The following is a 23,470-nucleotide window of genomic DNA, read 5'->3' as shown; positions in this document are numbered from 1 at the left end:
CTCCTCCCACTCTGCCCCAACACGCCCGCCCCGCACAGCCCGGCCCGCGGCAGAGCCTGCCCGGGCCGCCCCCTCCCCTCCCGCGGCAGAGCCTGCCCGGGCAGCGCACGCCCCCGCGCCTCTGCCTGCCGCCCCCTCCCCTCCCGCGGCAGAGCCTGCCCGGGCAGCGCACGCCCCGGCGCCTCTCCCTCCCCTCCCCTCCCCTCCCTTCCCGCGGCAGGGCTGGGCGACGCTCGGCCGCCCCGAGCTTCCGCCCGGAGAGCAGGGCTGGGCGGGCGGCGCGGCCAAGATGGCGGCTCCCCTGGCTGTGCAGGCGGGGGCTGTGCTGCGGGACCTGTCCCTGAGATCCGCCCGCCTGCGGGGCAGCTTCCCGGTGAGTGAGCCCGGCCCTAGCCGCCGCTTCCTCCTGGCTCTGCTGGTGGCCCAGGCGCCGAGGGAGGGCGGCGGGCAGCGCATCTGGCGCGCTGGGGAGCCTCTTCTTACGAGCCATCCTACTCCCTGTCCCCCCAACCACCGCTTTCCTCTCTCTTAAGGCGCCTTTCCCCCGTGGCCGCCGGGGCCACAGTGATCACAGCTTCCTCCTGTTGCTAGGAGTTGCGGGGCGACCTTTCGCTTCCCGCCATGGTGGAGCTCGAGTTCCGTCTCCCGGAGCATGCATTGAGCCCGAGGCCCTCCCGGGCTCTTGTCGGGCAAAGTGAAGAGACCTGGCAGCTCTCGTTCGGCCGTGCCCGGCACCCTGCGGGGTCGGGGCAAAGGGCCGGTAACGGTGCTCCAGCCGCAGTTAGCCGGGCCACGGCGGGACTGTGCAAAGCGTGGCCAGAAATGCCGGCTCTGACAGCCTCCTTGCTCCTAAAACGATACATACTTAAGAGTTGCTTCAGCAGCGCAAACAGGTAACACAAAGCAGTGTGATTTATCTGAAGGCGTGCCAAGGGCCAGCACTGAGCTGGCTTTGTGCTGGTGGCCGAGGGCAGGCGGGAGTGAGGGTGCCCAGTTGTGTGCTCCCCGCGGCTGGCCATAGCTCTGCCTTCCCGGTGGCATGGAAGTGAAAGAATAAGTGGTCCTCGTTGAAGGGCTTATACAGAAAAGCTCCCATGAGGTCTGTCAGGAGTTCTTTATTTACCTTGACAGCAGACATGCTGAGGCAAATGAGATACGTGCATTTTAGGCAGCTCTGGTGCCTTCGGCAACCAACCTCTTTATTTTTTCTTTTCATCACATCAGAAGCTTCATGGAAATCTACTTTAGTCCACACTTCCTAGCATAAGCACATTCCCAACTGAAATCTCTGAAAGGAAATAAATGTATTTCTGGGTGATTCTGCAATAAGACTGTTGCAAGAAACTTCCTTGTTTTAATGTGCATCCTTACTGTTCTTAGAGGGCTCTGATGTGGAAGGCTTGTGCGGTGCTTGAGTATGGAGCATAGTCTGTCCAGAGTCATCGTAAAGTGAAGTGTAAAAGGTGCTTTGGTTGAGCTTGATTTCGAGCCGCTTTATCCGGTGCTGCAGTGGGGATTTGAGGTTAGGAGTTTGTGTTCTGCTCTGTCATCTCTCAAAGTGCAGAGTGATCCTGTAAGTTAGCCCACTGAAATCACGTCAGCTCAGACTTTTGGGTGTTCTTGGGAAATGAAGGTGGGCAGCTTTTCTTTTTTCTTTTTTTTTATGTTACTTATGAAATAGAGGTATTAAACTTACACATAAATCATATTATTCTGTTTTTGAACTCTGACAGATACTGAGAGCAGCTCCCGAGGTCTGTACTTTCCAAGTTGGTTATTTTCAACAACCTCCTTGGTACTGTAACAACAAATGAGATTCATAATTTAAAAGGAAATAACTTTCCTGGAGAACCATCCTAATTTTTGGAGAGTTACATTATAGAATTCCATCTACGTAATCTGGTCTTCCACTGTTTCAAACTTTAAGTTACCAGTAAATTCGTCAGCCAGGATCTGGATTTATTTGCTACACATCCGAGAGTCTATTGACGGCAACTTTTTTCCTCACTTGTATCATTCATTACTTAGCTTAAACCAGAAGCTACAGTTACATTTACTTGTTTGTTTATGATAAACCAGCAAAACTTGTCCTCTTCTCAAAGGCTGTCACACGGTGCCTTTCACAATAAGGGTCTTCCACATGATAAGGGGATAATCGAAAATAGCAGTCTTTAACCTTTGTTGTTTTGGGAACCCTGTGTGAGTAGATGCTTAATTAGATTTCGAATCTTTGAGTGTAAGCCTCATGACTTACTGTTGAGTGGTGTTTGTATGCTTTGTATCTGTTGCAAGGTTTCTCGTTCCAGACTTACTGATCTTTTTCATAGCTGCGTTGAAACAAGCTTTTTGAGAAGTTGGGTTGTGTGCTGTTCTGATCTAATCACTAACATTTCTTTGTGTAACTTCATTTTAGGGGTGGTATAAATGGTTCTCCATCGTAGCACGTGAACATTTTTTATCATCCTCCCACTTTCCCTTTGGCTCTTTACCTTTTCATAACTGTTGAACATTTCTTACTCTTTGTACTTTTTATATTCTTGATGGATTCAGTTCTTTGTGCTTTCGGAGTTCCAATCTTACCGAGTGTTTTGGGAAGACAAAAGATAGATTTCCGTTGTCTGTAGTGCATGCGGACAAGCGTATTTAGACTTGCTTGTACTGGAGCAATATTTGTAAAGAGCTGTGACAAACGCTCCAGGGACCACTCTGCAGCAGAATTCAGTCTTGTTGGCTAGCAACAAATAGGCTCCATTGAAGGCTGTTTATTTGAATAGGAGTTGGATTGGGCCCTTTGGGAGAATGCTGTGTTTTCAAAATAGCTTCAGATGCAGTGGATTTCAGTGATGAATACAAATGAGGACCAATTAAATCAGAATCATAAAAAAAAGAAAAATGCTGAAGGTAACTCTCCAGTTTCCCAGTGCAGTGAGCAGATTGGCTGGTGTGCTGGGCATCCTCTCCCAGCCTTCAAAATGCTGCTCAGTCCTGCCATAACACTGCCAAATTTCATTCATGTTGAAAATATTATTTAAAAAAAGGAAAATAAAGATGGAACGAAACAATATTCCTGTCATAAAATCTGCTGAATGCTCCATATGTTAAAAGTAGGGAACTGTACAATGTTGCTTACTACAGGTACCTTAAATTTCTAAGCTTGACTACCTATAAAGCCTCATTAATGCTAAACAGAAAGTTCTGTCTTTAAGAGGCTATCAGCTGTGAGTTTAGTAATCTTTCATGCAACAGAAAACATTGCTGAAAATAACTTTCAATCCATGACTTCAGAAGCTGTCAGTGCCAAGTCCTTTTTTTCTTGGCTTTGTATTAAGTTCTTGAAAGATTCTTCAAGGTTCTGATTGTCTCCCTGTTTGACTTTCCTCGGTTGACAGTTGTGCTCTAATTTTTAAGGTTTTCCACTTAGAGGCAGCAAGTACATGAACCTACAGACTTTCACACACAAGTTTTTTTCTCTACGTATCTAAACCAAATAACAGGAAAGCCCTCTTCAAACTAGACAAATCTGAGATGCCTAAGTGGAGCAGACGTTTGGCCCACCCCTGCATGGTCATTCTGTTAAACACATGGTTATTGAATCCTTTTTTGAGATAAAAGGAGGAAATGAAAACATAAATATAGCCTTAGACTGCGATTATTTATTATTTTGTAAACTATTTTTTTACTTAGTTTTACGTTGGTGGAATATCTGCCTTGGGAGCAGTTTGTCTCTGGCACAGACATTCACAGCTTTGTTTTGAAGCAGAAAAAGCTGCACTTCGCTGCACTTATTTACCTTCATGTGTACCTCATGGTACAAATCAATAGATGGAGCTAACTAGATAAGAAGAAATGGCCTCCATGAGTATGACATTAAGTTGAGAGGTAGCAGGGATGCCTGTCCTCCTGTCCCTCCATTTGAACTCCCTGCCACTCGACCCAAAAAGGCTCCACACCTTGCTTGGGTATATTCAAGATTCATTGACCTTTTTTTCATAAAGAGGGTTGCTTTGTCATTGATCTTCCTCCTGAGGCCCTAGATTAAAGTGTCTGTAGGCAAACTGTTTTCATACAAGTACCTGAGTGTACTTGTTTCACCATGTTTCTCTCTGAAAAATCAGTGCATATGACAATTTAGTTTCCTAACAAAAAGAGCCCTTTCATTTCCCCTTTCTGGCTGATGACTGCCAACAAGAATGCTATGAAGGAAGCCTGTAGATGCTGAGATTCTTTTGGGAGTACCTAAAAGTAAGGTGAGGGTTTAGAAACAGTTGGGCTTTGTTTGTTTCTTAGAAGATGATAATTTCTCTATATTCCCCCTCTCTTATTTGGAAGGTTCGTTTTTAGGAAAAATTGGGAATGTATTCATTTAATGCTTAGAGCTATGATTGCCCCCTTCCCTATTTTGGAGGCTCTCAGGTAGGGTTCCAGGATGACTCAGTGACAACTTGTCAGTTGTAGTAAGTAGTTCAGGTCGTTGTTACCTTGGGCAGTCTAGTCTTGTGTGCATTCTGGAGACTGTAGTCTGCAGCTTTGAGCATATACCCTAAGGATTTTCTCCAGAAAATTCCCCCCTTTAAAAACTCTGCTGAGAGAGCCAATTCCCCACTTTATAGCGTTTTAATAAAGCACAGGACATAGAAATCGTGTTATCTGTGCAACTGGTTATGGCACTAACTTTGGAACAGGTAATTAGACATTAATCCATATTAATAGCTGGCTGTGGATCTTATTTTAACTAGATAACATAGCAAGAACAGGCACGAAGTCCAAGATTGACTGTTGTGAAAAATTCCTTAATAGTGGAGGTATGCTGTGTTGGTGAATAGATACTGTTAATTCTCTAATGCATGAATGATACTTAAACCAGACGGTAAGCTGAACACACACACACACACACACACACACACACACACACACCCCCCTTCCCCCCCCCCAATATTGTAATGTAAGTGAGAGCCCAAGATTGATGGCGTTTTGTGTGCTCATTTGGTTGGTTTGTTTCTTTGGTGTTTTGTTGTGCCTGTTTGCTAGTGACATGCTGATGTTCTGGTGTAATCAGTGGTTAAAGGCTGACAGTGAAGGAATTGTAAACCAGCAAGTAGTTACACGTACTTGTTGGAGCACTTCAGTTAAAGTTCTCGTTAATGTAAATAAAAGTTCTTGAGTGTCACTTCTTTCGTTTTGTTTGTTTAAAACGTGATGGTTTGTTGAGCAGATTGTGAGGTTGTAGGGTTTTTCCCTAGTCTCTCTCTGGTCTCTTCTTGCACGTTCCTAGGTTTCTAAACTAAAAGAGTCTGCATCTCAAAATTGAATTATGGTTTGTTTTATTTCTGCGAGATTCTTAGAGTGTGTAAGCTTAGAATGCCAAGTCATAAAGCTCTAGGCATGACTGTGGGTTGGGCTGCTTCCCTCAGAGCTGGTTTCATTTAAGAAAAGCACTTTTAAAATGTTTTGGGAGTGGTACATTATTATTCATTGGGGTTTATTTACCGTGCACTTTGGTAGTGCTTGGTTACAAATCAATTTCAGCCCACACTGTTTGTCTTTAATTTGTGCAGCAGTGCTTTATCGATTGGCCCTAGAGAGCAAAGTAGTTCAAATTTGCCTCTCTCGTTTGTGCTTTTGTATAGTTAATTATTTGGATTTTAGTTTTCTGCTTTTCATAACAAAAAGGTATAGATTCGTGTTGTTTACAAGTGAAGGACCAAAGGTTATATGCTTATCTTTATCAGCTGAATTAGTTTGTACAAGAGGCATTCCAAATGTTGCAGCTTTGCAGTGTTCTTCCTGTGGTTGTAGAGTGAAGATGTTGCACTTTATATATAAAGTGCCTAAGCATAAATGTGGCAGTTCGTCTGAAGGAAGGGGGAACAGGCAAATGCACACTTTCAGGATTCAGTGAGCAGTAAATCTCTTTGGAACAAAACGATTTTGTGGATTTGTTTTTTTTTTTTGTTTTTTTTTTTTTTAAGGATTAAATAGAAGAGTTTGATTTATGTGAAAATGGATAAATATTTTGAGAGAGCATCAGTAGCAGCAACTTCAAGCACCCATTCATGCACTCTGCATTTAGAATACTCAGTAGCAATAAGCAAGTTCATAGGACCAGTAACGGGGAAAGATGAGAAATGGCAAAGTATTACTGGAGTAGATAGACTCTGAGGATATGAGCAGTGAGCAGTAGTCTCAATTTGTGTCAGAAGGAGAGGGAATCACGCTTATTGTAGTTACGTTACCTTTGGTGTTGAACTCTGCTCCACTTAAGTTCTTTGTGAGATGCAAAGTTTTGTAGCAATTGTAAGGAATGCAGAATTAAGGCAGATCTTTGTTCGATAGATTTGTCTGCTTGTCCAAAAGTTTTGACTGAAAAATACGAAGCTGCACATTAAAAACCAGACACAGATTACTAGTGGAACACTTCTTCATTCCTTTTGAGGTCTTCCTCTGAGGAAATCTGACATCTGGTACTTTAGTGAGAGGCAAGAAAACGGTAACTGCCTTGTGCAAGAAAGGGGGGAAAGTTGCTAATACATACTGTTAGTATAAAAATATCTGGGAAGAGAAAATTGTGGAAGAAGTTATATATGCAAATTAGATAACAATGATTGATATAGGTGAAACATACAGATATTTATGATACTTATAGAGGAAAGGGCTATCAAAAGCAACAATAGTTTTTGTCATCCACATATTACTTGCTTACGGTCTGAAGATGGCATGAAAAATTTGTTTTCCCTTAAGTTTTCTAGCTTCTTCAACTCTGCCACTCCAAACACATTAAAAACAGTGAATCTATTTAATTGAGTTCTTTCATGCAGAGTTTCAGTCTGGGTTTGTTTTTCAGTTAAATGGCTCAGATTAAAATAGTCTAAAGTAATGCCATAAATTTTGAGAACAGAGCAACTGATATTTAGAGCTTGCTTTAAACATGATGTGAAATGTTCTGTGAGAATGCAGCTGGAATGCATGGAGGGTTGATGACCCAGCTGAGAACCTGTGGGTCAGGATTAGCAGGCAGACCAATTGATAACGTTATTGTATGTGCCTGCTACAAAGAGCTTGATCAACAAGAATCAGATCATGCTTTGAACAGGTGGGGGAAGCCTCGTGTTAGTCCTCACGAGGAACTTCATTCATTCATTCCAGCAGTCACTGAAGAGCAGTGGGTGTGTTTTATTTTGATGAATACAGCATGGGCTGTAATAAAGTCCTAGGAACAAGACTGGGAATATTCCAACTGTCTTTAATCAGTGAAGTAACGACATCATCTGCTGGGCCTGGAAGTTCTGTTCCATTGGATTGAAGTACTCTCCTTCCTCTCGCTTCATCTAGTCAGGCCATGTGTTTTACTGAGTTTATCAGAAATATGCATACTCTAGAATTTTGTTAAGGCTGCATTCAGTTTACTTGTGATCTGTGTTATGACCACTACACGATTGGGCTTTAGGAGCTACATAGGTCTTTCTGGCAGGCATCACCCAAGGGTAGAAAAACCCTGGTGCGTAACTTGTCTATTTGGGATTTGCAGTTAGCACTTCTCTCTGTAGAGCTAGTGGAGAGGTTATTTTGCTCAAGCTGTTTAAAAAATCCTCTAGCTGCCCACTGGTCTGTTCAAAGTGACAAAAAAGCGGCAGAGGTGTCAAGTCTGTCAGATGGGGAAGTGAGGAGTTACAATTTTCCTGCCATTTTGCAACCTGTTAGAGGTTATGAGCTGTGATGTCCGCTCAGTTTCCGTTATTTTCTTGTATTATTGCAGAGGTGGTTCATCTCACACCGCATTGCTGGTGTCTGTTAAGAATGGAATGAAATTAGATGATGTGATTAAAAAGCAAAGTATGTGCTTTCAAGTCCCTGACTTCTGTGATGCATCTTAGTCCTTTGGAGGTCTAGTAACGGGTGCTTTGAAAAACCACCCATCATAGCCAGTTGCCTGGGATATTTGTTTTGGACCATTCCTATAGCAGGGAGAGGTTTGAAGTGCAGATGGAATGTCTGTCTCACTTGGGCCAGGAAGACCGCTTGGAGCTTCTGGCCCTGCAGAGCTGGTGCTTGCTACCTTGTGTGGGAGGCTGTCTGGGAGGTTTCTGGCTGGCCACAGGCTGGATTTCTGCCTGTGGCTGTATGATGTCTCTTATGAGCAGACATTTTAGGTTGGCTTTGGCTTTGAAGGTGACCTCTGTCACTTAGTGCCTGATCAGTGGTTTTAAAGAGCTACTCAACTAGCATGCTCTGATGAAGGATGGTCTCCTTTCCATTGTGTCTGCAGGCCTGGGTCGTTCCATGTGGCCAAATTCAGGCAGTCAATGCACCTGTGTTTCCAGGAAGCAAGGAATCAGAGATTGCTTTGTTTTGGAGATGACTTGGAATTTTTCTGGAATGTGTGATCAGTGGTGTTAGAAATAGAGAAATCAGTTTCAAGGTGAGAGATTTTGATGGTGAAGAGATGCTGCCGCTCCTGGTTTGGTTGGAGTTTTGAGAATGGCATCAGGATAGATTTGCAGTATGAATAATGGAGAAATATTAATAAGGGAAGGAAAAGTGTCATAACTTTCACTGATCATTCTGTGGCAGCTTCTGGTTACTCCTCAACTCTGACTAAGCAGCCAGGAAGGTGTCTCCTTCTTGTTTGTTTGTACAAGCCTTTTGAATTTGCTTCATGTCAAAGTGAATTTGTCTAATCAAGCCCAAGACTTACTAACAATCGTAGATGTGAAACATTGCATTTTAAGAAAAAATATGTACCAGTCAGGAATTTTATGCTTCCAGGACAGAAACTGTTACAGTTCTGCAGTAGTCTGGCAAACCAGCTATGACTTAGGCATGCAGTAGAATTGTTTTTGTAGATACTTCTCTAATTTTTTTCATTTTACTACTGTGGGCATTTGCATCTTTATTGCTTGGGCGTACTGAGCTGCTTAGTGCTCAAAGTCATAATCTTCTGTGATGACATAATTAGGTAGCATAGAAATTATCATGATTTGACTTCAAGTATTAAAGAGCTGGAACAAAAACCTATGATTATGTTTCCTACTTGCTTCTTTGTGATGAGAAACAGAGCTTAAACTATCTAAATTGATATTTTACTGGTGTTTCTCTTAAAATGCTGGTGACTCCTAGCACTTGAAAATGTATTCTTCCAGGGTAGGCTAGGTGTGAAATGGTTCTTTGATATAGATACTGTTACACGAGACAGGAATTCAGAAACATTTCTGAACCACCTCTTGACCATTCTTTGGTTTGAAATCATTGAAATCCTTAAATCATTTCCTAACAATTCAGGAAGCTTAATTAGGATGAAGCTGTCAAAAACATTGATAGTGGGAATACTCTGGGAAGCATTCTCTTTATATGCTTGGTGGCAAAGTAATTGTAGAATTATGTTTTCCTGCTTGTATTTATGGTGTAAAACATTTTTCATAATTGCATTAAAGTACAGTTTTAATATTTAAAAAAAATTACATTAAACACTTTGTGATCAAAATTAAGACATTTCCCATCAAACAACAGAACCTTCCTAATACCTGTGGAGCAGACAGCTCCTTTCACGTTTAGAATGTGGTGCGTGCCACCAGCAGTCTTCTTTCATCTGCAAAGGTAGGGACTGTGTAAGCTATTTCGTGTGACTGATAATGCAGTTGTGTATGATTGTGAGTTTATTTGCATCAGATACTTCAAAGCCCTTACTTTTTAGGTCAGGAAAACATGCTTTTCTTAAAGCTTTGAAGTTTTCAATAAGCAAAATGAACATTATTTGACTAACATTAATTACTGATGCAAAGCAAAGCTTGGGATTGCTAGTACATTGACAAAAGCAGAAATGGAATCTGCCAATTTGTATTCTACTTTCCTTCACCCCAGCAAAAGCTTTGAAGGTGGATTCCAGAGGTGTAAAGCTTCTGCAGAAGCATGGCATGGTTGGGGTTGGAATGCATCTCCAAAGGTCATCTAGTACAACTTCCCTACAGTGAGCAGGACTGTCCTTCACTAGATCAGGTTGTTCAGAGCCTTGGACAGTCTAACGCTGAATATCTCTGGGGATGGGGCCTCAACTACCTTTCTGGGCAACCACCCTCATGAACATCCAATCTAAACCTACTCTTCTCTAATTTAAAGCCATTGACCCTCATCCTATCACTCCAGGCCTTTGTAAATAGTCCCTCTGCAGTCTTCTTGTAGGCCCCCTTCAAGTTCTAGAAGGCCGCTATTAGGTCTCCCCAGGAGATCATCTTGGCCTTCTGTTTTCCAGGCTGAACAACCCCAACTCCCTCAGCCTGTCCTCACAGCAGAGGTGTTCCTGCCCCCTGATCATTTTTGTGGTCCTCCTCTAGAGCCACTCCACCAGGTCCATGTCTCTCATGGAATAAGGAGCCTGCCATGGTTCAGCTGGTTTTCAGGAGCTGCTGCTGATTTTGCTGCTCAGGTGAAAATGTGTGGGATTGGAGTGGACTCTGCTCAGTCAGCCTTTAAATGGTAAACAGAATGCACCAGAGACCTTCTCAGTGTCAAAGTGTATTGTCACTTAGTTTGTAGCAATTTCTGTTTTGGTGTTTAGATGTAAATAGAGGTCTCACTGCTTCCCCGGGTGGAGGGGCAGGATGCAGATTGTCAGGGATTTGGCTATGTCCTGCTTAACTTGGAGGTCAGTCTGTAGCACCTTGACAGAAATGAGAGGCAGGTGAGGTTTGGGAAATGGAGTTGTGAGGTTAGAGACTTACTGTTCAGGAGGCATTCTTTTTGCTATCCTCTCTTTTTCTCTTGAGGACAGCAATCACCACAAAATTGTATCTGCAGACACCCAGAAAGATCAGCCAAGTGGTAGCTGGTAGGATCTGCCTTGTCGTGGACAAGGATGTGGGCTCAGATTCTGTTTCTTTGAGATAAGAAGAATAAGGATGACAGAAGCAGCTCAAGACTGACCCTGTGCGTGTTCCTGGTAGTTGACAATGGAGCTTAGTGGGTAGGAGAGTGTATTTACAGAAATCCCTGTGTATAAGCAAGCCATAAGTAAGTCTATAAGGTATTACTGGAGACTTTAAACCTGCAACGAGTGGAGGACTTACTTCAAGTTTGTTCTGATCTCTGCTTCCTTGCATGTGAAATAAACAGAAGGATAAATCAAAAAGCTGAATTTATAAATATGACTTAAAGGCACATTGGAAGAAATGTGTGTAGTTTTTTTTCTTGATCTAATGGCCCAAGTGAGTTCTGCAGTGTAGGAACATCACACCGTGCTACACCATTGCCAGGGGAATGCAGAGGTTAAGCTTGGGATCAATCAGTTTGCAATCAGAGGGATAATAAAAGGACAAAGAGTAACTCAAGATAAAAGAGGGCAGAAAAGTATAGAGGTTCAGGAACCCTTGAAGTAAAAAGGTTTGTTGCAGTAGACAGCTAGCAGGAGCATTCAGGAGGACTGTTAAGGAAAGCATTACAGTGTTAAAAATAGCAGTTCAGGATTTTCAGCCTCACTTCCATCCTGAGTACATTTACGAAGAGTTTGGCAAAGCTTAAAAAGTACCTACTGTTTTATCTGAAATGCTGCAAAATAGCCAAAGCACAACTGATATGTTTCTAAAACTTTGTTTTTCATATCTTGCTATGGTTTAGGTAAAAGGAAGAGGTTCCTGAACCGAGTCTGTTTTGTTCTTTTAATGCAGTCTCTATGACTTTGTAAATCCCAGTTTCACATTTGCGTGTAGTATGTGAATGAATTTGGAGCTGTGTTCTAAAGTCCTTTGCAGTTTCTGTGGCACAGCAAAATTATGGTGTTTCATGTTGGACCTACTGTGGAAAGATATAGAAGGTGGTTTTAATGAAAGAGATAAATAAAGAAAGCCTCAACAGCATTCAGGCGCTTCAGAACTGGTGGGCACACTCCTGATGTTCCTCTTTGCCAGCTGAGGGAGGGATTCCATCGTTGAGAGAGGAGAGAAAATGATGAATAAAAAGCAAGGAGGGATGTTAAACTATGTCTCCAAACAGAATATTCATTATTATGTCATTGTAGTTAGTTATAATTTTTAGTGGCAGGGAATGTTGGTTTAGAGGTGAAGGAGGTAAATCCTCGTGAGTATTTTACACATTTATTAATGAGTTCCAAAGTAAAAGAATAGTGAATGAAATCTTCAACCCCCCCCCCAGCCGTGATGGCATTTGAGTTTTAATCGTAAAAATCTTGAGTAGATCCACATCTTTTTTTTAGATTCAATTACCTTGCAAAGTTGGCAGTTCAGCTAGTGAGAGAGTCTGGGGAAGATTCACCCACTTCAGTGAGGAAATTGAGGGGAGACTGAGGGAATTCAGTTCATGACTTGATTTCAATGCCAAATCCGGGAGACTTATTTCTTTACTTAAATCATTCTCCCAGGTTAATTTTAACATTCAAGAGAGACTCTTCAGGTTGAGACCAAAAGTGTTCTTTTTCCAGACACTTTCTGCAGGATCTTGCTTCTTTGAACTGTCCTGTGTCACATAAATGTCAGACTTCACTCTGACCGAAGTCCACTCTACTGCAATCTCCTGTGTATGAGTTTGATATTTCCTCCTTAAAAAGCAAACCCATGGCTTATGTAGACATGTCATGCAGAGAGAACTTTATAGGTGCTTATTTGATATCTATTGCAGTTCATTTTCACAGTATTACTGAAATAAAACTCCTTTGGCAAGACCTGAAATCTGAAGGAGCAAGTAATACTGTTTCTCATTTAAATTGTGTATGAATAAATGATTACAAATTGACAGATATGGCTCGTAGTGCTTCCTTTCTTGAGTGAAAAACCAATTTCTGTTTTCTTCATAATTTAGGCACTTAAAATTATTCAGAGAGAAAAAGAAAAGCTAGACACAACACAAGCAAAGAGAAATGATGAGTTCAAAGTTTAATAGCTGCTTTTGTTTTCAGGGTCAGCTTGCATTGCACAAGGATTTACTACGCTATTCCTATAGATATGTTAAATTCATTAGTAACAATGGAGCAAACGGTATGAGAGATGGTTGTGTGGAAAATGCAAAGTGCCACATTCTTCATCGTCCCTGATCCAAGTCCTTCAGCCTCCCCCCTGGGGAGCTCCACAGATCTGGTGTACTGTCAGGGAGGTTGTAGAGAGGTAGGCACTGGTCTCTTGTCACAACTAACTAAGGACAGGACGAGAGGGAATGGCCTCAGGCTGCACCAGGGGAGGTTTAGGTTGGACATCAGGAAATTTTTTTTCATGGAAAGGGTTCTCAGGCACGGGAACAGGCTGGCCAGGGAGGTGCTTGAGTTGCCATCCCTGGGCATGTTTAAAAGCCTGGTGACATGGTTTAGTGATGGGCTTGGTGGCGTGGGCAAAATGGCTGGACTTGGTGATCTCGAGGTCCTTTCTGGCCTGGATGATTCTGTGATTCTGTGAACTCAGACTGTTTTTCATGCAGTGTTTACCAATTAGAGCAGACACATGTTGACACATGCTTAGTTTCGTGTCTGGCCCTGCAAGGGTTTCTAAAGCACTTTCTTCACCTGTGTTCAGGAGGGTTGCAGTCCCCCAGAATAAGTTCCAGTGCACATAGATGTCAAGTTTTCTGCTGCAGCAGTAGATTTTGGGTCGATATGGTTCTGAAAACTTAGGCCATTTTCAGAGAGCTCATCTGGAGAAGTAACTTGCTGCCATGCCAGGAGGCTGATTCTGGAGTATCACATCCAGTTCTGAGCCCCTCAGTTCAAGAAGGGCCTCAGGGAACTCCTGCAAAGGTTCCAGCTCAGAGCCACAAAGCTGCTGAAGGCAGTGGAATGTCTTCCTCATGAGGAAAGGCTGAGGGGGATGGGACTCTTGAGCTTGGAGAAGAAGAGCTTGAGGGGTGGCCTCATTCATGTTTATAAAGGTGTGAAGGGCAAGTGCAGCAGGATGGACCACATCAGTGATGTCCAATGATAGGACAAGGGACAATGAGTGCAAGCTGGAGCGCAGGAGGTTCCATGTAAAAATAAGGAAAACCTTTTTCACTATGAGGGTGCCCAGAGAGGTTGTGAAGTCTCCTCTGGAAACATTCAGAACTCACCTGGATGTGGGTGATCCTGCTCTGGCAGTGGGGATTGGCCTAGATGATCTTTTGAGGTCCCTTCCAACATGTAATATTCTGTGATTCCTTTCAATAGCCCTTGGATGTTGCAGACACTATTTAGATAGTGTGCAGTATGTTCTACTTTAATTTGTTTTGAAGCAAACCAGCCACACTTCATAATGCTGTATGGGGCCCATCAATACTGCCTGTGTATCTGTCTAATAAGAGTTCAGTAAATTAGCATTATCATTAAACCAGTTCTCATTCTGCTGGGAATAGGAGGCTGCCTGTTTCTCAACAGAGCAAGTGAGGTCAACTGATAGTTGTTACTATGCTTTGTTACCTACAGGTAGGCGATCAGTAGCTTATATCTTGCTGTATTATGTTGCATTAAATAATCACGGCTGCCTGCTGATGGAGAGCAGTTTCTCTTTGCTGAAAAGGATATGACTAAAGAGACCTTCTTCAGCTTTTCAGTTAAAATAGCTTTTCTTTTCTAAAATTGACATGTTACTAGTTCAAGAAATCTCTTCCTTTTTTTCCTTTGATGTTTGTCAGCATCTTGATGTTTCCTGCTGTGATGTGCTGTGATTCCTGCCTTCCTATCTCTGTTTTGCAGTGGCTCCTATTAAAACAACCATGCAACATGACCAGAAAAATCGGCTTTTCCTTGAACTATGCAAAAGTCTTCAGGGGATATTTAACTGAGCACTTGTTTTGATTGAATGAACTAGCATTAAAATGGTGACACAAGCACCTAATACAGTAATAAAATAATAATAATAAAAAGAAAAGTCCTTTGACTGTTGGTTTTAAACTGTAGATTTTTGCACTGTAGCTTTTCTGGAGTGGTACTGTTCTCTGCAGTGAATTGCAATGAATTTCAGTGGTTGCTTAAGAAGGAGATGTGAAGTTGTTTGCGTGTAGTTTTGTATTGTCTTCTCCAGGCTTGGTTTGCCAGGGGCAGTACAGTCTAGTGTCTTTGCTACTCCACGGTAAGGGAGTAGCAAACTGCTCTCAGAAGGGGTCCTGCCCTCGATGCTGGGATGCCTCTTGCCCTGGCTGTTGCCTTCACTTGGTTTTTTAGTGGGTCACAGGGTTAAGTAGGCAGCAGCAGAAGATTCCTGGATTAGCTCCATTTCAGGCTCCGGGAAGGGTGTAGGGGCGAGCACTTGGGGAGCCGTGGTAACAGCTTGTTCCCAGGTCGTCTGAGCACCAACAGGAAGCCCCAGCCCTGTAGTAACTTCTTCCAGTCCCTTGCTTCTTGGTTTCAAGCAATATATATAGCTGTGTGAGGGTACCTCAGTGATACGTGGGAGAGTGCTGAAGTCTCAACTGTTGTCAGCTTTGGGTGGGAGATTACTAAGGCGGTATGGGAGCCGTTGGTCCAGTGCGCTGCTATTTAAATGTCACCAAGCTGCCTTGTGGATTGGGTTGATGCAATTCTCCTTCAGCCTAAGCATGACTTAAAGGCAGATGAGTGTTTTCAGAGGCTGCAGAATGCTCAGTTTTGAGTAAGCTCATTTGGGCAATTTGAGAAACAATATTAAGGGAACACTGGGCTAAGATTTTCCAAATTAGGATTTAGCTTTAGGCTTTGCTGTCAGGGTTTGCTTGCTCAACATAATGGCTAATTTTCAGTATTGTGGTCTTCTGAGCAGGAGTTTCACTCTTGAAGTTTTAAAGCTTGCATACTTAAAAAAAACTTAACTTCCCAATTTCTTGGCCATCCTTTCGACTATTTGAGCCTAATTTTGTAAACCATTCAACACTAGAAATCCTGATAATAACATTAACCATATGCATCTTTTATAACAAAGCCCCCAGTTTTTCTCTATATTTTTTGTACATATGAAGAGAATCAGTTGCTTAATGTAAACATCTTGTTTCAAAGAGTCATAAAGCTGTTAGGAATAGTGATAATGATCCCCCAGAACAGACTGTCTTTAGTAAACAGCAGTGTAGTGACATATTCTATGGCTTTTTTATTTGAAACTGAGTTATACAAACCTTAATAATTGCAGTGACAGATCTCATGCATTCTGAAAAGTGAACATAGGCTTCAGTGGTATCAAATAGTAAATTGCCCCTGCAGTTTAGTGATCAAAATGTCACAGCCTTTAAAGGCCTGGGAAATGTAATTTTTTTAACTTTTTAACCTTTTTTTTTTTTTCTCTGAGACATACTGCATTTTACTGCTTAACAGATTTTGAGTGATCTACCTGAAGTAATAAAGTTAGGCCTGTAACTTTACTAGAGTTTGTGCCTTGCCTTTGCTTTGGTCCAGTTAAAATGAATTCCCTTGTACAGGAATAGATATGGAACTGAATTCTTCCAAGGTTTTCAGCTGTACCTGCAGAATGTTTTCCAGGCAGGATGAAGTTGGCAGCCTCTTTTCAGTGGTGCCCAGTAATAGGACCGGTGAAAGGAAGATCCACCTCAACATAAGGAGAAATTTTGCTGCTGTGCATGTTGTGGAGCACTGGAACAGGCTGCTCAGAGAGGTTGTGGAGCCTCCTGCTTTTTCAGAGTCTGCCTGGATGTGCTCTTGTGTTGCCTGTCCTAGGTACTCCTGCTTGGGCAATGAGGTTGGACTGGATGATTTCTAGAGGTCACTCCCAACCCCTAACATTCTGTGGTACTATATTTAGGGTCAGAATTGCTTAGTGTTTAGATACAAGCTGTAAGAAATTCCTAACTGCTGTCAACAAAAAAGGGAAAAGTTTTGTTGGGAAAACACTCCAGCCTGCTTTCTAAACTGAGTCACAGAATGAGTTTTAGCCTTTGTAAATACAGTATTGAGACTTTTAGTTAAAATGAACTGTGTTGGATGAAGCTGATAGTCTCTGCTTCTACTCACTGTCATGCAGTATCCAATCTAAAGTGTATTATGGAAGGTGGCTTCCCTTGTAGGTATTAAATATGATGGTCCTGTTTTGGAAATGAAAATTGTTCATTTGTGGGAGCCAGCAGGACCTCACTTGGGGAGGACATTTGCTGTCCTGTTTTGCATGATAGGTGTGTGGCATTTGGAGGGTGAGTGGTTTAATTTAACATGGCAGACCTTGTAGCCCTTCAGTCTTGCCATGTGCCTTTTCATTTTTCTTTGTGCTTGAAATTCCTGCTTTCGTACAGAACAAAGTAATCTATATTCACTTTTTATAGCCTACATTTATGATGAACCTTTTCTGTTTAGTGTCGTTGTCTTTAACTTTTGTTTGATGTCAGGCTAACTCTGGGGACACTTGCTCTTTACGTCAGCACTGCCAGCAAACTGAAATAAGTGGTTTACTTTGTTTTCAGTGGTTTAGGTGGTATATTTCAAGTATATGACTTAATGAAGTCTACCTGTCCTCTCGGTGGTTTATATATTCTTCTACAGCCTTGTCAATTACAGCAGTTGTATGCCAATGCATAGAAGAAAGTTTTTTGCTTGTATAGATGAGAGTGTGTTGCTTCATTACTGTCATCTTTGTGTAGCTGTTTTCTTTCCTGTGTACTTGGAATTGTATCACAAGTCAGAGTGTACACGTTCAAGAGTGCTGTAGAATGTCTTGGGTAAGCAAGTAGATTTGTTTTGTTGTCTGTTGTTAATTATTTTTAGGTGGATTTGTTTTGGATAAGATATGCTAAACACATTGTGCATTTATCCATCTAAAAGACCCTCACATAGATTCACAGAATGGTTTAGGTTGGAAGGGACCTTAAAGATCATATAGTAGCAACCCCTCGCCATGGGCAGGGACACCTTCCACTAGAACAGCCCAAGGCCTTATCTAGCCCGGTCTTGAACCCCTCCAGGGAGGCTGGGGCATTCATGACCTGCCTGGGCAACCTCTTCCAGTGTCTCACCACCCTCACTGTAAAGAATTTCTTCCTAATCTCCAGCCTAAATCTGCCATCCTCGAGCTTAAAGCTATTCTGTCTTGCCCTACCACTACAAGCCCTTGTAAGAAGTCCCTAGCCAGCTTTATTGCAGGCCTTCTTCAGGTACTGGAAGGCTGCTATAAGGTCTCCTCAGAGTCTTCTTTTCTCCAGGCTGAACAGTTACAATTCTCACAGCCTATCCCTATAGGAGAGGTCCTCCAGCTCTCTGATCATCTTTGTGGCACTCATCTGGACCTACTGCAGCAGTTTGATGTCCCTCTTAGGCTGGGACACCCAGAAGTGGAAGCAGTTTCTGCCCAGTTTTTCTCCCCAGGTGACATTTTTCCAGTATAACTGCTACAGTATGGTCTATATGTATAAGAGTTGGTACTTAGTGCATTTGATGGATAATCTGCATGCATGCAGAGGTAGTTGTGTTGGTAGAGCTGTTCTATACTGGCTGTTAGCATAGTTACAGCTGCCTTACTTCAGAGGAGTAGCAGAGCACGAAGAAATTAGTATGTGCTTATTTGCCCAGCTTCACTATTGGCTGCTGTTAAGAGATCCATCTTTGTTTCAAGATGTTAATACTGGTTTCCATTCATGCTATGAATGAAAAGGGAATGTTGGATGTCACTAAAGTGTGTCTTCCCTTTAAAAGTCATGCAATAAAATTAATTAAGATAGGTTAATGTGAACAGTAGCTGCTCAAATTGTGTAGCTTTGTCAAAGGACATTCAGCTGTCCCACAAATTTGATTAGTGGTGGTTTTGTAGGTGGTGGTCGTGAGACAAGGCTCTGGAGAGACCTTACAATACCTGAAGGGGGGGGCTACAAGAAAGCTGGAGAGACATATTTTAGAGGAGAATGTAGTGATTGGAGAAAGGGTAATGGCTTTTCACAGTATCACAGTATCACCAGGGTTGGAAGAGACCTCACAGATCATCAAGTCCAACCCTTTACCACAGAGCTCAAGGCCAGACCATGGCACCAAGTGCCACGTCCAGTCCTGCCTTGAACAGCTCCAGGGACGGCGACTCCACCACCCCCCCGGGCAGCCCATTCCAGTGTCCAATGACTCTCTCAGTGAAGAACTTTCTCCTCACCTCCAGCCTAAATTTCCCCTGGCACAGCCTGAGGCTGTGTGCTCTTGTTCTGGTGCTGGCCACCTGAGAGAAGAGAGCAACCTCCTCCTGGCCCTCAGCTAGTTGTAGACAGCAATAAGGTCTCCCCTGAGCCTCCTCTTCTCCAGGCTAACCAATCCCAGCTCCCTCAGCCTCTCCTCGTAGGGCTGTGCTCAAGGCCTCTCCCCGGCCTCGTCACCCTTCTCTGGACACGTTCAAGCATCTCAATGTCCCTCCTAAACTGGGGGGCCCAGAACTGAACACAGTACTCAAGGTGTGGTCTAAGCAGTGCAGAGTACAGGGGCAGAATGACCTCCCTGCTCCTGCTGACCACACCATTCCTGATGCAGGCCAGGATGCCACTGGCTCTCTTGGCCACCTGGGCACACTGCTGGCTCATGTTCAGGCGGGTATCAATCAGCACCCCCAGATCCCTCTCTGTTTGGCTGCTCTCCAGCCACTCCGACCCCAGCCTGTATCTCTGCATGGGGTTGTTGTGGCCAAAGTGCAGCACCCTGCACTTGGAGCTATTGAAGCCATCCCGTTGGCCTCTGCCCATCTGTCCAGGCGGTCAAGGTCCTGCTGCAGAGCCCTTCTGCCCTCCAACCCAGCCACATCTGCCCCCAGCTTAGTGTCATCTGCAAACTTGCTGCTGACTGACTCCATGCCCTCATCCAGATCATCTATGAAGATGTTAAAGAGGATGGGGCCCAGCACTGATCCCTGAGGGACCCCACTAGTGACAGCTGCCAGCTGGATGTGGCACCATTCACCACCACTCTCTGGGTCCGGCCCTCCAGCCAGTTCCTAACCCAGCACAGAGTGTTGCCATCCAAGCCATGGGCTGACAGCTTAGCCAGCAGTGTGCTGTGGGGGACAGTGTCAAAGGCCTTGCTGAAGTCCAGACAGACCACATCCCCAGGCCTCCCCACATCCACCAAGCAGTCACCTGATCATAGAAGGAGATCAGGTTGGAGAGGCAGGATCTGCCCTTCCTAAACCCATGCTGGCTGGACCTGAGCCCTTTGCCATCCCTCAGGTGTGCTCTTATCACCCCCAAGATAACCTGCTCCATCAGTTTCCCTGGCACTGAGGTCAGACTGTAGTTCCCAGGTTCCTCCATCCCACCCTTCTTGTGGATGGGGACCACGTTGGCAGTTTCCAGTCTCCTGGGACCTCTCTGGTGAGCCAGGACTGCTGGAAAATGATGGAGAGCGGCTTGGCCAGCTCAGCTGCCAGCTCTCTCAGCACCCTGGGATGGATCTCATCTGGTCCCATGGACTTATGGGTGTCCAGGTGGCTCAGCAGGTCCTGAACTAATTCCTCATGAATTTCCAGGGGAACACACTGCTCCCTGACCCCGTCCCTCAGTTCAAGAGGCCACTTGCCCTGAACTCCTCCCTCCTTACTGTTGAAAACTGAGGCGAAGAAGGCATTTTGTTGCAGAGGGGAAATTAATTGATGCAAGATGATATTTTCCAAAATTAATGTTGTTTATTAATGTTGCTATTCAGAGCTCTGCCACCCCCCACCACTAATTTTAATCATATTTTGATTCTTATATGGTCATGGAAACATTCTATGGCTAACATCCAGATCTAGTAATAACCAGCAAAATATAGAAACATTAATTGAACTGGAAGAGAAGGTTCCTGCAGTCAATGCTGCTTGCAGTCAGTATACCATTTGCCCAGTAGCTGGGCTCAGGCTCTCTCTGCTCCATGGCAGAAGGCAATGGAGAATTACAAAGAGGCACTGAGCATTTACTCACAGCTTATTATTAGTACCCTTGTGGGGGTTGGCCACAGTCCAGACAATGCCCAAATGCTTTCAGGGGACTCTGTCTTGTTGGACGTTGAGGCTTGAATCTTCCCATGTCCTGGGGACAGGACACAGACGAACTCTGACCTTGTTCTCCTGGCTTCTTCTGGATGATCTGTGTATGTGTCCAGGCATTTTAGGCAGGACCTTCAGGTGCAGAGGCAGATGTGGTGCAGTCTCAGCATGGTGTCACGCTGGCCACACAGGCTGAATGTGTGCAGACATTCAGGGTCTGCTCCTGGTAACTGGCGGCAGTGGAGTTTAGAAGGCAGCAGCAACAAGCAGCGTGCAATGGCAGCAGGGCTGGGCACAGCTGAGAGAGCAGTCAGAGAGCAGGGAAGCAAAGCAGGTTATTCACCTGCACATCTCCTTTTGTCAATGTGGGCCGAGATTAACTGCCCTTTGGACACAGCACAGCCATGCGGGATGGCAGTTAGCCAAACCTTACCATATTGGGCTAAGCCACAGGCTCACTTGTCCCTAATTTGGGAACAGCACAGGCCTTGCACTAGGCAGGCACAAGCTAAGTGTGTGCACCTTAGACCACAGGACCCTGGCAGGCCAGACTCAGTGGCTCCAGGTCCTTTTGTGTCCGTTTCCCACGCTTGCCTCTCTGGTGGAACAGACAAACATGCCTAGGCAAGGCACGACATGGATAAGCCTATTTTGGGCCTATCAGGCCTACCACAACAGCTTTAAATTGAAAGAGGTAGATTTAGATTAGATGTAAGGAAGAAGTTATTCACTGTGAGAGCAGTGAGGTACTGAAATGTGTTGCCCGAAGAAGCCATGGATGCCCCGTTCCCAAAAGTATTAAAGGCCAGGGGCCTGTTAAAGGGCAGCATGGTCTAGTGAGAGGTGTCCCTGCCTGTAGCAAGTGAGTTGAAACTAGATAATTTTTATGGTCCATTTGAACCCAAACCATTCTATGATTTATGTGAAATCATCAGTCTTACAGTCAACCTTAGAAGTCCTACTAGATAGGCCAAAGAGTGGAAAAACCATTGCACTGAGCTAACCCTGATCAGTTAGGTTCAGGTAAGAACTGATCAGTGGTCTAGTTTGATGAAGCTGGCATTTACTGATGCTGATGATGTTTTGTGCCTAGATGGAGCACTTATTTCTGAGCAAGTTTTGCTGAAGTGGTTAACATGCAACGTGAAAACTTCTTTTGAATACATTAAGACATTTTCTCCTGGGCTTCTGTAAGTTGTGTTTTCTTTTTTCAAAAGCAAGCACTCAAAAGACACCTCCTGGATCATCTGAAAGGTGCTGTACATCAGAGTAGCTAATGTGGCATATGTAAGACTGAGTAGAGGAAGAAATGCAACTAGTCTCTTCTACTACATTATTCTCACAGAGCCCTTAGCAGTTTATATGTAAAAAGGCATCCAAACAGAAAGGTGGTAAATAAGAGATTTTGCAGGTTATGTGAACAAGCATATTTTTTTTCCACTGGCAGTTGTCAATACAATTATGCAACTGGCCTTGTTCTGATGGTCAGAAAGGGATACTAGCTTTCCTCATGCACATGCTGAACAGATAGAATTGGACCTAACCTGGTATCTAGTTATATAAAGAAGTAACGTGAACAGCAGACTTGTTCAGAATACGTAACTGATTATAAAGGGGGCTAGAGAAGGGAAAAAAGAGTAGAGGGGAGACCTCATTGCTGTCTACAACTACTTCAAGGGACATTGTGAAGAAGCTGATGCTGGTCTCTTCCTCACAGGTAATTTGAGGCAGCACAAGGGGGAATGGCCTCAAGCTGAGACTAGGGAGGTTTAGATTAAATATCAGGAAAAAGTTTTTCATGGTGAGAGTGGTCAGGGGCTGGTATGAGCTGCCCAGGTGGAGTCACCAACCCTGGATGTGTTTAAGAGTCATTTGGATGTGATGCTTGGGGATGTGGTTTGAGGTGAATCTTGTAGAGTAGGGCTGTAGGTTGGTCTTGGTGATCCTGAGGGGCTTTGCCAACCTGCATGTTTCTGTGATTCTGTGAACACAGAACCATATGAATTCTTTGTGCTTTTGGAAAACTGCCAAATGATTCTAGCCAGCAGGAGAGAACTCAGTGTGAAAGTTGTACTCAAATAATTCTGCCTTCATTTCACTTTATGTTACTGTTCAGTTGGGGTTTTTTGTTCCACTTAGTTGATTTTTGGGACTGTTTCATGCTCTAAGGAAATGGTTTTGGTTGCAATCGAGTCCTATTAAGTATATTAATCTCTCTGATAAGCACTTAAGTTATAAATTTAACCTTAAAGATCTTATAAGAACGAACATAATTACTCTTTAAAACTATTATTTTAAATAGATACACGAAAACATGGATGCAGGCTTCTAGTTTTATGAACTGAGTTATTCTTAAAGTTTATTTGTGGTGTAAAATAAAAAACCTGAACCCCACAACCACCCTTTCACCTTCCCTGGCAGATCTCAATCGCATATAGGATCTACTCTTCATCCACCATGTCCACATCGATACACAACACGCGTAAAGAACTCATTTGAGAGCTGTGTGGTTTTTTTCCCTTGTAACCATATATGATCTGATGGAAGTTTTCAGCAGAGCCATAACTGATATTTATTTTAGCCTTTAATATGATCTTGCCTTAAAA

At 43.6% G+C, this 23,470-nt stretch overlaps 1 protein-coding gene across 5 annotated transcripts in view; it reads left to right on the top strand.

Moving 5' to 3' along the window:
* The first annotated feature begins 220 nt into the window (after positions 1-220).
* The window catches only part of SUCLG2 (succinate-CoA ligase GDP-forming subunit beta), a 161,666-nt gene continuing 138,416 nt past the window's right edge, over positions 221-23,470 (top strand). For all 5 annotated transcript variants that reach the window (XM_064157044.1, XM_064157048.1, XM_064157046.1 and 2 more), the window contains exon 1: positions 221-373. In XM_064157044.1, the coding sequence (XP_064013114.1) occupies positions 290-373 (84 nt within the window). In that variant the 5' untranslated portion in view covers positions 221-289. The remainder of the gene's footprint in view (positions 374-23,470) is intronic.

The sequence above is a fragment of the Pogoniulus pusillus genome, chromosome 16 (genome assembly GCF_015220805.1).
Source record: "Pogoniulus pusillus isolate bPogPus1 chromosome 16, bPogPus1.pri, whole genome shotgun sequence".
NCBI lineage: Eukaryota > Metazoa > Chordata > Aves > Piciformes > Lybiidae > Pogoniulus > Pogoniulus pusillus.
This window is presented reverse-complemented; position numbering and strand designations above follow the sequence as displayed.